This window comes from Pristiophorus japonicus, chromosome X (assembly GCF_044704955.1).
Source record: "Pristiophorus japonicus isolate sPriJap1 chromosome X, sPriJap1.hap1, whole genome shotgun sequence".
In the NCBI taxonomy this organism is placed as follows: domain Eukaryota; kingdom Metazoa; phylum Chordata; class Chondrichthyes; family Pristiophoridae; genus Pristiophorus; species Pristiophorus japonicus.
Genome location: NC_092010.1, coordinates 28,702,972 through 28,719,782, shown reverse-complemented (window position 1 = coordinate 28,719,782; position 16,811 = coordinate 28,702,972). Strand labels below are relative to the sequence as shown.

Genomic DNA, 16,811 nt, shown 5'->3' with positions numbered 1-16,811 from the left:
ACACACACATACACACAGCGCCCCCTTCAGGGTGGAGGCTGCAATCACTCCCCCAACACACACACAGCGCCCCCGTCAGTGTGATCGACTGCACTCACTCCCCACATACACATCGCCCACTCAGGGCGGAGACTGCGATCACTCCCAACACACACACAGACACACACACACTCACACACACACACAGCACTCCCCTCATTGTGGAGGTTGCACTCACACACACACACAGCACGCCCCTCAGGGCAGTGGCTGCACTCACTCCACCCAGACACACGCAAAGCGCCCCCCTCAGGGCGAATGCTGTACTCACTCCCCACACACAAACAATGCTCCCCTCAGGGCGGAGGCTGCACTCACTTCCCACACACACACACCCCCAGCGCCCCCCTCAGGGCGGAGGCTGCACTCACTGCCCCACACACAAACAATGCTCCCCTCAGGGCGGAGGCTGCACTCACTTCCCACACACACACACCCCCAGCGCCCCCCTCAGGGCGGAGGCTGCACTCACTGCCCCACACACATAGAGCGCCCCCCTCAGGACAGAGGCTGCACTCACTCCCCACCCACACTCCACCCCCTCAGGGCACTGGTTGCACTCACTTCACACAGACACACGCAAAGCATCCCTCTCAGGGCGGACGCTGCACTCACTGCCCACACACACACAGCGCCCCCCTCAGAACAGAGGCTGCACTCACTCCCCACACACACACACACAGCGCCCCCATCAGGGTGGAGGCTGCACTCACTCTCCACACACACACACACACACACATACAGCGCCCCCACTTAGTGCGGAGGCTGCACTCACTCCCCACACACACATCGCTCTCTCAGGGCGGAGGTTGCACGCACTCCCCACACACACACAGCGCTCCCCTCTGGGTGGAGGCTGCACTCACATCACACACACACACACACAGCGCCTCCATCAGGGTGGAGGCTGCACTCACTGCCCGCACACACACAGCGGCCCCATCAAGGCGGAGGTTGCACTCACTCCCCACACACACACACACACACAGCGCCCCCATCAGGGTGGAGGCTGCACTCACTCCCCACACACAAACAATGCTCCCCTCAGGGCGGAGGCTGCACTCACTTCCCACACACACACACACCCAGCGCCCCCCTCAGGGCGGAGGCTGCACTCACTGCCCCACACACATAGAGCGCCCCCTCAGGGCGGAGGCTGCACTCACTCCCCACACACACACAGCGCCCCCTTCACAGTGGAGGCTGCACTCACTCCCCACACACACACAACACACAGCGTCCCCCTCAGGGCGGAGGCTGCACTCACTCCCCACACACACATTGCCCTCTTCAGGGTGGAGGCTGCACTCACTCCCCACACACACATTGCCCCCTCAGGGTGGAAGCTGCACTCACTCCCCACACACATACAGCGCCCCCCTTAGGGCGGAGGCTGCACTCACTCCCCACACACACACACAGCACCCCCATGGTGGAGGCTGCACTCACTCCCCACACACACACACAGCGCCCCCCTCAGAGCGGAAGCTGCACTCACTCCCCACACACACACACAGTGCCCTCCTCAGGGCTGAGTTTGCACTCACTCCCCACACACACACACAGCGCCCCCTTCAGAGTGGAGGCTGCACTAGCTGCACACACACAGACACAGCACCCCCCCTCAGTGCGGAGGCTGAACTCACTCCCCTCACACACACACACACAAAGCGCCCCTCTCAGGGCAGAGATTGCACTCACTCCCCACACACACTCCGTCCCCTCAGGGCAGTGGCTGCACTCACTCCCCACACACAAACAATGCTCCCCTCAGGGCGGAGTTTGCACTTACTCCTCACACACACATACAGCGCCCCCCTCAAGGCGGAGGCTGCACTCACTGCCCGCACACACACAGCGGCCCCATCAGGACAGAGGCTGCACTCACACCCCACACACATACACACACACACACACAGCGCCCCCATGAGGGTGGAGGCTACACTCACTCCCCACACACACACACACACACACAGCGCCCCCATGAGGGTGGAGGCTACACTCACTCCCCACACACACACACACACATACAGCGCCCCCCTCAGGGCGGAGGCTGCACTCACTGCCCGCACACACACAGCGGCCCCATCAGGACAGAGGCTGCACTCACACCCCACACACACACACACACACACACAGCGCCCCCCTTAGGGCGGAGGCTGCACTCTCTCCCCACACACACATCGCTCCCTCAGGGCGGAGGCTGCACTCACTCCCCCCCCCACACACAGCGCCGCCCTCAGGGTGGAGGCTGCACTCACACCCCCCCCACACACACACACACACACACACACACACAGCGCCCCCATCAGGGTGGAGGCTGCACTCACTGCCCGCACACATACAGTGGCCCCATCAGGGCGGAGGTTGCACTCACTCCCCACACACACACACACAGCGCCCCCCTCAGAGCGGAACCTGCACTCACACCCCACACACACACACACACACACACACACACAGCGTCCCCCTCAGGGCGGAGGTTGCACTCACTCCCCACACACAGACACTGCGCCCCCCTCAGGGCAGAGGCTGCACTCACTCACCACACACACACAGCGCCCCCCTCAGGGCGGAGGCTGCACTCACTCCACACACACAGAGAGAGCGCCCCCATCAGGGCGGAGGCTGTACTCACTGCCCTCCCACACAAAGCGCCCCCATCAGGGCGGAGGCTGCACTCACTGCCCTCACATACACAGCGCCCCCCTCAGGGCAGAGGCTGCACTCACTGCCCACACACACACACACAGCGCCCCCCTCAGGACGGAGGCTGCGCTCACTCCCCACACACACACACACACACACACACACACACACTTTCTTTTTCAAAATATACTGTATTCATGTAAAAATTTGCACAATACATTGGAAAGCAGTTCAGTACATTTGGATGCGGTCAGCAATTCCATACAATACATTTGGATGCTGACGGCAGTTCTGTTTCGATACATTTGCTTGCTTTACATTTCGAGGTACAATTCAGTACAATCCAGGATACATTGTAATACAGTCATCAAATTACGTTACATGTGGCACTATACGGTACACGGAATGGGTGAGGGTACAGTTACATTTCTTTGCAACATACATTACGAAACAGAACTTGCATTATACTTGGCACTACATTGGTATTTTCAGATCTATGTATACAAAAAGTTTACAAGTACAGCCCGAGGGGAGTTTTGTACTGATTCCAGCCCCTGGGTTTAAAAACATAGAAATATAGAAACATAGAAAATAGCTGCAGGAGTAGGCCATTCGGCCCTTCGAGCCTGCACCGCCATTCAATAAGATCATGGCTGATCATTCCTTCAGTACCCCTTTCCTGCTTTCTCTCCATACCCCTTGATCCCCTGAACCGTAAGAACCATATCTAACTCGCTCTTGAATATATCCAGTGAACTGGCATCAACAACTCTCTGCAGCTGGGAATTCCACAGGTTAACAACTCTCTGAGTGAAGAAGTTTCTCCTCATCTCAGTCCTAAATGGCCTACCCCTTATCCTAAGACTATGTCCCCTGGTTCTGGACTTCCCCAACATCGGGAACATTCTTCCCGCATCTAACCTGTCCAGTCCCGTCAGAATCTTATGTTTCTATGAGATCCCCTCTCATCCTTCTAAACTCCAGTAAATAAAGGGCCAGTCAATCCAGTCTCTTCTCGTATGACAGCCCAGCCATCCCTGGAATCAGTCTGGTGAACCTTCGCTGCACTCCCTGAATAGCAAGAACGTCCTTCCTCAGACTAGGAGACCAAAACTGAACACAATATTCCAGGTGAGGCCTCACTAAGGCCCTGCACAGCTGCATTAAGACCTCCCTGCTTCTATATATCCCCTAGCTATGAAGGCCAACATACCATTTGCCTTCTTTAACGCCTGCTGGACCTGCATGCCCAATTTCAGTGACTGATGAACCATGACACCCAGGTCTCGTTGCACCTCCCCTTTTCCTAATCTGCCGCCATTCAGATAATATTCTGCCTTCGTGTTTTTGCCCCCAAAATGGATAACCTCACATTTATCCACATTATACTGCATCTGCCATGCATTTGCCCACTCACCTAACTTGTCCAAGTCACCTTGCAGCCTCTTAGCGTCCTCCTCACAGCTCACACTGCCACCCAGTTTAGTGTCATCTGCAAACTTGGAGATATTACACTCAATTCCTTCATCCAAATCGTTAATGTATATTGTAAAGAGCTGGGGTCCCAGCACTGAGCCCTGCGGCACCCCACTAGTCACTGCCTGCCATTGTGAAAAGGACCCGTTTATCCCGACTCTCTGCTTCCTGTCTGCCAACCAGTTCCCTATCCACGTCAGTATATTACCCCCAATACCATGTGCTTTAATTTTTCACAACAATCTCTTGTGCGGGACCTTGTCAAAAGCCCTTTGAAAGTCCAAATACACCACATTCACTGGTTTTCCCTTGTCCACTCTGCTAGTTACATCCTCAAAAAATTCCAGAAGATTCGTCAAGCATGATTTCCCTTTCATAAATCCATGCTGACTTGGACCGATCCTGTCACTGCTTTCCAAATGCGCTGCTATTTCATCCTTCATGATTGATTCCAACATTTTCCCCACTACTGATGTCAGGCTAACCAGTCTATAATTACCCGTTTTCTCTCTCCCTCCTTTTTTAAAAAGTGGTGTTACATTACCTACCCTCCAGTCCATGGGAACAGATCCAGAGTCGATAGACTGTTGGAAAATGATCACCAATGCATCCACTATTTCTAGGGCCACTTCCTTGAGCACTCTGGGATGCAGACTATCAGGCCCCGGGGATTTATCGGCCTTCAATCCCATCAATTTCCCGAACACAATTTCCCACCTAATATGGATATCCTTCAGTTCTTCCTTCGCACTAGACCCACAGTCCTCTAGTACCTTCGGAAGGTTATTTGTATCTTCCTTCGTGAAGACAGAACCGAAGTATTGGTTTAATTGGTCTGCCATTTCTTTGGTCCCCATTATAAATTCACCTGAATCCGACTGCAAGGGACCTACGTTTGTCTTTACTAATCTTTTTCTCTTCACATATTTATAGAAGCTTTTGCAGTCAGTTTTTATGTTCCCTGCAAGCTTCCTCTTGTACTCTATTTCCCCCCTCTTAATTAAACCCTTAGTCCTCCTCTGTTGAATTCTAAATTTCTCCCAGTGCTCAGGTTTGTTGCTTTTTCTAACCAATTTACATGCCTCTTCCTTGGCTTTAACACTATCCTTAATTTCCTTTGTTAGCCATGGTTGAGCTACCTTCCCAGTTTTATTTCTACTCCAGACAAGGATGTACATTTGCTGAAGTTCATCCATGTGATCTTTAAATGTTTGCCATTGCTTATCCATCGTCAACCCTTTGAGTATCGTTTGCCGTGTATTCTAGCCAATTCACACCTCATACCGTCGAAGTTACCTTTCCTTAAGTTCAGGACCCTAGTTTCCGAATTAACTTTGTCACTCTCCATCTTAATAAGGAATTCTACCATATTATGGTCACTTTTCCCCAAGGGGCCTCGCACAACAAGATTGCTAATTAGTCCCTTCTCATTACACATCACCCAGTCTAGGATGGCCAGATCCCTGGTTGGTTCCTCGACATATTGGTCTAGAAAACCATCCCTAATACACTCCAGGAAATCCTCCTCCACCGCATTGCTACCAGTTTGGTTAGCCCAATCAATGTGTAGATTAAAGTCGCCCATGATAACTGCTGTACCTTTATTGCACACATCCCTTATTTCTTGTTTGATGCTGTCCCCAACCTCACTACTACTATTTGGTGGTCTGTACACAACTCCCACTAGCGTTTTCTGCCGTTTGGAATTCCGCAACTCCACCCATACCAATTCCACATCATCCAGGCTAATGTCCTTCCTTACAATTGCATTGATTTCATCTTTAACCAGAAATGCATTCCGCCTCCTTTTCCTTTCTGTCTATCCTTCCTAAATGCTGAATACCCCTGGATGTTCCCAGCCTTGGTCACCCTGGAGCCATGTCTCCATGATGCCGATCACACCGTATCCGTTAACTGCTATCTGCGCAGTTAATTCATCCACCTTGTTTCGAATACTCCTTGCATTGAGGCACAGAGCCTTCAGGCTTGTCTTTTTAACACACTTTGCCCCTTTAGAATTTTGCTGTAATGTGGCCCTTTTTGTTTTTTGCCTTGGGTTACTCTGCCCTCCACTTTTACTATTCTCCTTTCTATATTTTGCTTCTGACTCCATTTTATTTCCCTCTGTCTCCCTGCATAGGTTCCCATCCCCCTGCCATATTAGTTTAACTCCTCCCCAACAGCACTAGCAAACACTCCCCCTAGGGCATTGGTTCCGGTCCTGCCCAGGTGCAGACCGTCCAGTTTGTACTGGTCCCACCTCCCCCAGAAACGGTTCCAATGTCCCAGGAATTTGAATCTCTCCCTTCTGCACCACTCCTCGAGCCTCGTATTTATCTGCGCTATCCTGCGATTCCTACTCTGACTAGCACGTGGCACTGGTAGCAATCCTGAGATTACTACTTTTGAGGTCCTATTTTTTAATATAGCTCCTAGTTCCCTAAATTCGCCTCGTAGGACCTCATCCCGTTTTGTACCTTGGTCATTGGTACCTATATGCACCACAACAACTGGCTGTTCACCCTCCCTTTTCAGAATGTCCTGCACCCGCTCCGAGACATCCTTGACCCTTGCACCAGGGAGGCAACATACCATCCTGGAGTCTCAGTTACAGCCGCAGAAACGCCTATCTATTCCCCTTACAATTGAATCCCCTATCACTATTGCTCTCCCACTCTTTTTCCTGCCCTCCTGTGCAGCAGAGCCAGCCATGGTGCCATGAACTTGGCTGCTGCTGCCCTCCCCTGATGAGTCATCCCCCCAACAGTACTCAAAGCGGTGTATCTGTTTTGCAGGGGGATGACCGCAGGGGACTCCTGCACTACCTTCCTTGCTCTACTCTTCCTGTTGGTCACCCGTGGCAGAAGGGCTTTAAACTGTGACTCTTCCCCACCGTGCCTTTGCGGCGACTGCACCAGTTTTTAGTGCGTCCCTCAACATGTACTCCTGGATCTTGGATTGTGCCAGTCTGCAACACGCAGCCGTGGACATCTCCTTGCTCTGGAAGACCAGCAAGTTTCGGCAAGACCAAAGTGCGTCTTTCACTGAGTTGATGGCCCTCCAGCAGCAGGTGATGTCTGTCTCGGTGTGTGTCCCTGGGAACAGCCCGTAGAGCACAGAGTCCTGTGTTATGGAGCTGCTAGGGATGAACCTCGACAGCAACCACTGCATCTCCTTCCAGACCTGCCTTGCAAAGGGGCAATCCTGAAGGAGGTGGATGACAGTCTCGTCTGCACCACAGCCGACTCAGGGGCAGAGTGCCGTGTCTCTGAAACCCCGGCCGTGCATGAAGGATCTGACGGGTAGGGCCCTCCTCACCGCCAACCAAGCTACGTCTTGGTGCTTGTGTGAAAGCTCTGGCGATGAGACGTTCTGCCAAACGAGTTCAACAGTCTGCTCGGGGAACCACCCGACAGGGTCCACCCTCACCTTTCGTAGGGCGTCCAGGACTTTACGTGCCGACCACTGCTTTATGGCCTTGTGGTCAAAGGGGTTTTTTCTGAAAAACTTTTCCACGAAGGAATGGTGGGCAGGCATGGTTCAACTGGTGGGGGCGTTCGCGGCAGTGTTGCCAGACCCATCCTTCGCAATACCGGGGACAGGTAGAACCTTACCACGTAGTAACACTTGGTGTTTGCGTACCGGGGGTCTGTGCACATCGTGTCTCTGCGGACACGGTCCATTTTGGACTTTCAGACAAAGTGGAAGACGGCCCGGGTGACTCCCGCTGCACTGGAGCGAGAGATGGGCCAGACCTGTGCCACGTACAACAACCCCGAGAGCACCTCACTCCTGATGACCAGGTTCTTTCCTGCCATGCAGAGGGAGCACAGCTTCCACCATCCCAGTTTTTGTTTCACTTTGGCGATACGCTCTTCCCAGTTTTTGGCGCATGTCCCGTCCGCTCCGAACCATATTCCCAACACCTTCAGGTAATCTGGCTTAACGGTGAAGGGAATAAAGGATCGGTCGGCACATTTGCCAAAGAACATGGCCTCGCTTTTGCTGCGATTAACCTTCGCTCCCGAGGTCAGTTCAAACTGGTCGCAGATTGTGAGCAATCTGCGGGCCGACTGTGGATCCGAGCAAAAGATGGCGACGTCGTCCATGTACAGGGAGGTCTTGACCTGAGCGCCTCCGCTGCCTGGGATCATCACCCCTCTAATGCCCGCATCCCTCCTGATGGACTCGGCAAAGGGCTCGATACAACACACAAACAAGACAGAGGAGAGGGGACAGCCTTGCCTGACTCCAGATCTGAACGGAAAGCTTTCAGTTTCTCACCCGTTAATTAGAACTGCGCTACTGATATCTGTGTAGAGTAGTTGGATCCAATTGCGGATACCCTCCCCAAACCCCATTTTGGAGAGCACGTCCATCAGGTACGTGTGCGATATCCTGTCAAAGGCCTTCTCCTGGTCTAAGCTGATTAAGCAGGTGCCCACCCTCCTGTCCCGCACGTAGGCGATCGTATCTCTGAGTAGCGCGAGGCTATCAGAGATCTTCCTGCCGGGGACAGCGCAGGTCTGGTCCGGGCGAATCACCAGCTCAAGAGCAGACGTGACCCGGTTGGCGATGACCTTTGACATGAGGCTGCACTCATTCCCCACACACACACACAGCACACACACACGCTGTGTGTGTGTGTGTGTGGGGAGTGAGTGCAGCCTCTGCCCTGAAGGGGGCGCTGTGTGTGTGTGTGGGGAGTGAGTGCAGCCTCTGCCCTGAGGGTAGCGCTGTGTGTGTGTGTGGGGGAGTGAGTGCAGCCTCTGCCCTGAAGGGGGCGCTGTGTGTGTGTGGGGGGGAGTGAGTGCAACCTCTGCCCTGAAGGGGGCGCTGTGTGTGTGTGGGGGGGAGTGAGTGCAACCTCTGCCCTGAAGGGGGCGCTGTGTGTGTGTGGGGGGGGGGAGTGAGTGCAGCCTCTGCCCTGAGGGGGGCGCTCTGTGTGTGTGGGGGGGGGGAGTGAGTGCAGCCTCTGCCCTGAAGGGGGCGCTGTGTGTGTGTGGGGGGGAGTGAGTGCAACCTCTGCCCTGAAGGGGGCGCTGTGTGTGTGTGGGGGGGGGGGGAGTGAGTGCAGCCTCTGCCCTGAGGGGGGCGCTCTGTGTGTGTGGGGGGGGGAGTGAGTGCAGCCTCTGCCCTGAAGGGGGCGCTGTGTGTGTGTGGGGGGGAGTGAGTGCAACCTCTGCCCTGAAGGGGGCGCTGTGTGTGTGTGGGGGGGGGGGGAGTGAGTGCAGCCTCTGCCCTGAGGGGGGCGCTCTGTGTGTGTGGGGGGGGGAGTGAGTGCAGCCTCTGCCCTGAAGGGGGCGCTGTGTGTGTGTGTGTGGGGGGAGTGAGTGCAGCCTCTGCCCTGAGGGGGGCGCTCTGTGTGTGTGGGGGGGGGGAGTGAGTGCAGCCTCTGTCCTGAAGGGGGCGCTGTGTGTGTGTGTGTGGGGGGGTGGTGAGTGCAACCTCTGCCCTGAGGGGGGCGCTCTGTGTGTGTGTCTGTGTGTGTGGAGGGGGGGGGGGGAAGTGAGTGCAGCCTCCGCCGCCGGAAGCTTGAAGGGAGAGCGTTTCCGGTGCGAGGGAGCGTTGCTGCTCGCATGATGGCGGCGCGAGGTTTCCAGACAATGAGCCCGGGCGCGGCGGCGGTGGCGGCCATGGCAGCGGGGCCTGGGCAAGGGCAGCCGCCGGGCCGGATCGCGCCCAACCAGCAGCAAAACATCTTCCGCTCGGCCATGCCAGGGCAGGGATACCCGGTGAGTGCGGGCCCAGGGTGGGGGATGGAAGTGTGTGCACGGCGGGGTGAGGAGGGCAGGCCAGGTCCGAGGCCTTGTGTCCCCCTCCAGCCCAGCGCCTGGCCTCAGACTGCTGACCTCAGGCCCCGCAGCCCTGGCTGCTCCAGCCTCTTGCATTGTTCTCTCGCCCAGAAAGTCACGACTGCTTTAACGAATGCTTTGTAACTCCAACCCACCCCCAAATATACTTGTCCAGGGATGTGGAAGGGAGTTTCTTTGCTTGCAAATTTTAATTTTTAACTTTGGGAAACCCACTTGTGTTGAAAATTGTGACCGGCAATTGATGCTAGAGTTCCAGACCCCCACCACCCTCTGGGTGAAGAAATTTCTCCTTAAATCCCCTCGAAATCTTCTCCAATTACCTTAAATCGATGCCCCCTGGTTGTTGACCCATCTGAGGGAAATGGGTCCTTTCTCTCCACTCTATCTTGGTCCCTCAATTTTGTACACCTCAATAAGGTCTCCCCTCAGCCTCCTCTGTTCCAAAGAAAACAAACCCAGACTATCCAATCTTTCCTTGAAGGTAAAATTCTCTGGTCCAGGCAACATCCTCATAAATCTCCTTTGTACCCTCTCTAGTGCAATCACATCTTTCCTGTAATGCAGTGAACAGAACTGCATGCAGTACTCTAGCCTTGGCCTAACTAATGTTTTATACAGTTCAAGCATAAACCTCCCCTGCTCTTGTATTCTATGCCTCGACTAATAAAGGCAAGCATTCCGTATGCCTTCGTAACCACCTTATCTACCTGGCCTGCTACCTTCAGGGATCTGTGGACATGCACCCCAAGGTCTCTTTGTTCCTCTACACTTCTCAGTGTCCTACCATTTATTGTGTATTCCCTCGCCTTGCTAGCCCACCCCAAATGCATTACCTCACACTTCAGGATTGAATTCCATTTGTCACTGTTCTGCCCACCTGACCAGTTCATTTGATATCTTCCTTCAGTCTACAGCTTTCTTCTTTATCAACCACACAGCCAATTTTTGTATCATCTGCAAACTTCTAAATCATACCCACTACATTCAAGTCTAAATCATTGATATACACCGCAAAAAACAAGGGACCTAGTACCTGCAGAACCCACTGGAAAACAACCTTCTAAACACCCATCAACCATTACCCTCTACTTGCTGCCTCTGAGCCAATTTTGGATCCAACTTGCCACTTTGCCCTGGATCTCATGGGCTTTTACTTTCTTGACCAGTCTGCCTTGTGGAACCTTATCAAAGGCCTTGCTAAAATCCATATAACTACATCAAATGCACTATCCTCATCGACCCTCCTTGTTACCTCATCAAAAAATTAAATCAAGTTAATCAAACACGACCTTCCCTTAACACATCGATGCTGACTCAACTTGATTAATCAGTGTCCTTCTAAATGAAGATTTATCCTGTCCCTCAGAATTTTTTCCAATAATTTTCCCACCATCGAGGTTAGGCCGACTGGCCTGTAATTACTCGGTCTATCCCTTCCTCCCCTTTTTGAACAAAAGGTACCAGATTAGCAGTCCTCTGGCACCACACCTGTAGTCAGAGGCAGGTGGATGGAGTTAGATTGCAGGTCAGCCATGATCTCTCTGAATGGCGGAACGGACACAAGGGGCTGAATGGCCTCTTCCTGTTTCCATGTTCATAATTGTAAGGATCAGATGCAAGTTGGTGCAGCCTCGATGCAGTTCCTTGTGTGCAGAGGTCTACAGTACAGAACTGTAATTTGGCCAACTCGCTCATCCTGCTCCAGCCACCTTGTGATATGGGGCAGACTTGATGGACCAGTAGATCTTTTTTGCCTGTCAATTTTGTATGTTTGTATCAGGAGCTATTAGCCTTGCCATCAGTGTTGTTTCAGCGTATGAACCTTGAGTTTCCTTCAGCAAATGGTACTGAGGAAGTGCTGCACTGCCGAAGATGCCATCTTTCAGATGTGACGCTAAACCGAGGCCATGTCTGCATTCTCAGATGGAGGTAAATGCACGGCATTATTCAAGCAAGATCAGAGGGGTTCTGGCCAAGGTTTAACCCTCACCCAACATCATTAAAAATGGATTGTCTGGTCATTTATCTCATTGCCGTTTGTGGGACCTTGCTGTGTGCAAATTGGCTGCCCTGTTTCATATAACAGTGACTTTTAAAAAAAGTACTTCATTGGCTGGAAAGCCCTTTGGGACGTTCTGAGGCCGTGAAAAGCACGCGGCTGTCAATGGGAGAGCGATGAAAATCAGGGATGCGCAAGAGACCATAATTGGAGGAGCGCAGAGATCTCGGAGGGTTGTGGGGTTGGAGGAGGCTACAGAGGTAGGTGGGCAAGGCCATGGAGGGATTTGAAAACAAGAATGAGAATTTTAAAATTGAGGTTTAAAATTGCCGGAATGGGAGCCAGTGTAGGTCAGCGAGCACTGAGGTGAGGGATGAACGGGACTTGGTGCGAGTTTTAGATGAGCTCAAGTTTGCGGGTGGTGAAAAATGGGAGGCTGGCTAGGAGAGCACTGGAATAGTCAAGTCTAGAGGTCACAAAGGCATGGGATGAGGGTTTCAGCAGCAGATGAAGACGGGCGATGTTACGGAGGTGGTCTTGATGGTGTGGATTTGTGTTCGGAAGCTCATCTCGGGGTCAAATATGACACCAAGGTTGCGAACTGTCTGCTTCAACCTCAAGCAGTGACAAGCCAAAGTATCTCCCTGTTGGTGAGGAGCACAAGACTGCAACTTTTAGTGACCGTAGGTTTGTCAGTTTCATGTAGTTGCACCAAGGGCCAGGCAACCCTAGTGCATTCCCCAGTTGAATTGACTTAACTTATGCACACTGCGTGCATTGTGCGGTTGAGGAATTGCACTGGAGCAACACTTTAGAGCTGGATGAATATCTGGACAACAACTGGATTGAATGCTGCAGGAAAAGTTTCAGATTGTGCAGTTGAATACAGGGCGGAACACAATGGCCCTGAAATCCCGGCCTCCCCGTGTCCGTACGGACCCGGGGAGGCATCGCAAAAGCCGGTTTTTGGCATGCAATGTGCATGCACTGAAAGCTGGCTTTTCCGATCTGTCAAGTTTCTGGCTTGACAGATCTCCCGCATGTCGGGAGCAAGGACATTCCCACGGCAGAGATTGAGCTATTTGCCCATCTCTTTGCCCAGCGAATGTCCTTCAAACTCTTGTGCCTGGTAAAAGCAGACGCATAGCCTACTTTTACCAGCCTATGAGTTTAAAAACATATTAAAGTAAAATTTAAAAATACATATTTATGTTAAAAACCCTGCTCACTCAGGTAATTTTATTTTAAACCATAATTAAAACTTTTTTAAAAAATCGGCAAATTTTTTCCCAAAAACTTATCAACTTTAATTTCTATATATTTATGTGAGGTGTTTTTAAAAAAATGTTTTATATAGTGTTTGGGGGTGTTTCCCATTCATAGTTAATAGGTGTTTCGGACTTGTGAAACTCCTATAACTATGAATGAGAAAATACTTTACCGTGATTGGGTGTCCAGGCTCACGTGACTCCCTAAGGACGTCCCAACGTGAACGCGCTCCGTTGCGCAAGAAGAGGAGACCTTGAGTCCGGGATCTCTGGTGAACGTTCGACCAAAAGGCAAATGCTATTTTTAGTCGAACGCTCGTGGGAAGAAGAAACCGGGATTTCAGGGCCATTAATTTCAGTCCTTCTGGGGCCCTGGGCATGTCAGTTGTGGAATGCCACTGGTCAGGGTTGAATAATGTCACAACCATTTCTTAAAGCTTTGGTCACCTTCAGGGCATCGGGAGAGAGTCTTCAAGTTTTATCTCCGCATTCACATCTCCAGCAGAGTAAATACATTTGGGGGCATTTAGAGTAGCATGTATTCTTTGCAAAAAACAAAGTACAAACTTTATCACTCATCTGGCCTCTTATTATTGACTTATGACTTTGTGTATCTTGTTGCTATCTATTGCACTTTTTTTTTTAAACCTGTCTTTCTATAACGTCTGTCTCACTTTTGGTCATGTTATAATTAACAACTGGATTGAGGAATTTCCAAGGTTGACTGTTTAAGGAAACAAAAAGAAAGATTTGCATTTCTATAGCGTCTTTCACAACTTAAGGACGTCCCAAAGCGCTTTACAGCCAATGAAGTACTTTTTGGAGAGTAGTCACTGTTGTCATGTACGAAACGTAGCAGCCAATTTGCGCACAGCAAGCTCCCACAAACAGCAATGTGATAATGACCAGATCATCTGTTTTAGTGATGTTGATTGAGTGATAAACATTTTGCCAGGACACCGGGGATAACTCCCCTGCTCTTAGAAATAGCACCATGGGATCTATTACATCCACCTGAGAGAGCAGACGGGGCCTCGGTTTAATGTCTCATTCGAAAGACGACACCTCCGACAGTACAGCGCTCCCTCAGCACTGCACTGGGAGCGTCAGCCTAGATTTTAAAGGGAAAGTAGACACATGTTTCAAAACGAGGGTGGTATAAGGCTATGAGGAGAGAGCAAGGCAGTGAGAGTAGCTCTGGATTGCTCTAGCAAGTAACTTGCACACACATGATGAATCAAATGGCCCAGCTCTGTACTGCAAACATCTCTGTTCCATAACATGCCTTATCATGCAACATGATCGGGGTATCCCAAAGTGCTTCATATCCAATTAATTACATTTGAAGTAGAGGCACTATTAAGCAATCACACTTGGCAGCCAATACGTGCAAAGCAAGATCACACCACCAGCACGAGAGACCAGTTAATCTTTATTTGGTGGCATTAGTTGCGGGAAGAATTTTGGCCAGGACTCGGAGAACTCTCTGCTCTTTTTTGAATAGTGCCAGGCAATCTTTAAAGTCCCCCTGATCAAAAAGAGGGGGGGGGGGCGGGCGGCATATTGGTTTAAAATCTCTTTCAAGAGACAGAAAATGCAACACTCCCTCGGTGCTGCACTGAAGTGTCGGCCTAGATTACGTGTTGGTGCTTTGCATTTAACTGTATTCTGGTTACTCGAATGCACGGTCAGCTTTTCACGATTAACAAAGATGGCCAAACTTTAACGCAGTTAACAAAAAAACGATTAGCCATGAACTGGTGGAAGAAATAAAAGCTTGAAAGTGGTTGGGAGATGGATTTTTTTTTTTGTTGCCAGGTTGATGTCAAGTCAGGATTCGGAATCCGAACGCAACCTTTAGAGGAGAATGCATTTGAAAGTAACCTGGTTCTGTCAGCATTCAATGCGATTTCCAAAACTGCTATTTCAGCAAAAGACAATTCTGCACATTAGCAAAACCAATGAAGAAAATACTACACTGTCTGCAGTGTGCTATTTTCATGGCATGAGTATGAACAATCAAGCTCCACAATAACGGAAGCGATCCCGGGAAAAAGATTAGGACTGATTCTGTCAGCTGTGGCTCAGTGGGTAGCACTCTCTTGCCTCAGTCATCTGAGTGCGTTCAAGTCCCACTCCAGAGACATGAGCACAAAAATCCAGGCTGACTACTCCAGTGCAGTGCTGAGGGAGTGCTGCACTGTCGGAGGTGCCGTCTTTTGGATGAGACGTTAAACCGAGGCCCCGTCTGCTCTCTCAGGTGGACTTAAAAGATCCCACGGCACTGTTTCGAAGAAGAGCAGGGGAGTTACCCCGATGTCCTGGGGCCAATATTTATCCCTCAATCAACATCACTAAAACAGATTATCTGGTCATTATCACATTGCTGTTTGTGGGAGCTTGCTGTGCGCAAATTTGCTGCTGTGTTTCCTACATTACAACAGTGACTACACTCCAAAAGTACTTCATTGGCTGTCAAGCGCTTTGAGACATCCGATGGTCGTGAAAGGCGCTATATAAATCCACGTCTTTGCTTAAAAGATGGAGTGGTTTCTAACACAACTGCTCCCTGTGATAAGGCATTGATCTTTGTGATAGTTTAAAATGGATGACTTATTACTGACCTCCCAACTACAGGAAATCGTCTTTCCCTGGTCGCCCTATCAGAACCCATGGTCATTTTTTAAAAACCCCTCCCATGGCCTTCCCTGCTCTGGTGTAAATGGCCCCGAGTGTCTCAAGTCTCTCCTCTTAACCATAGTGCTGTCACCCTGAATGCAAGTTTTTTCCACTAATCCCCGTTGACCCATTGCATTTTCATATAGTCTATTCCGTTTTTAAGGTTCTTGAGCACCCTTTTCGCATACAGTAGCCGACCAATTTCTAAAAGTAGACCAGATCCCTTGGAACTTGAAATCTTTATCCTTTTGTATCTGATCCCACACAGGCATTAACAGTTACCCCAAGCATGGTCAATTGTGTACTGGAATTGATGTACCATGTCTTCAATCTATTCGGTTGAATAGAAATAGTACTCTCAGACCAGAGATCCAACGTGCTAAAGCTAATCAAATTTACACACACACATCTAGGAATTTATCGACAGAGTTTGTGGTATATTTTGACTTGTAAAAAGTCTTTGATAATATGCTTAAGAACTGTGGTATTAATGGTAAAGTGATGCCATGAATGGCTAAAAGATAGAAAGTATAGCGGGCAAGTCAGTGAATGTCTCTTGGATTGCCAACCTGCGCTAATCATGTGCCCCAGGGATTAGTGTTTTGGGCTCCTCTCGTTCTCCAAATACATAAATGATTTGGACGTGGAAATTAGAGAGAATATCATCAACATTTACTGATGCAACCAAATTCAGGATCATAGTAGACTATGAGGAAGAATGCAGGAGGACCGAGATAAATGGAGTGGGCTGATAGGTGGCAAGTGCAGTTCAACATTTACAAATATGTAGTACAGGTACAACGTCCGGAATCTGGAATCCTCAGGACCGAGTCCGTTCCTGTTTTGGAATTTTTCCGGATTTCAGACAAGAAAATCAAGAGTCTG

The 16,811-nt window shown here is 50.7% G+C and overlaps 1 protein-coding gene across 3 annotated transcripts in view; it reads left to right on the top strand.

The window, feature by feature from the left end:
- Window positions 1-9,724: 9,724 nt before the first annotated feature.
- Window positions 9,725-16,811, top strand: part of smarcd1 (SWI/SNF related BAF chromatin remodeling complex subunit D1) — a 45,473-nt gene continuing 38,386 nt past the window's right edge. For all 3 annotated transcript variants that reach the window (XM_070869487.1, XM_070869486.1, XM_070869485.1), the window contains exon 1: window positions 9,725-9,899. In XM_070869487.1, the coding sequence (XP_070725588.1) occupies window positions 9,744-9,899 (156 nt within the window). In that variant the 5' untranslated portion in view covers window positions 9,725-9,743. The remainder of the gene's footprint in view (window positions 9,900-16,811) is intronic.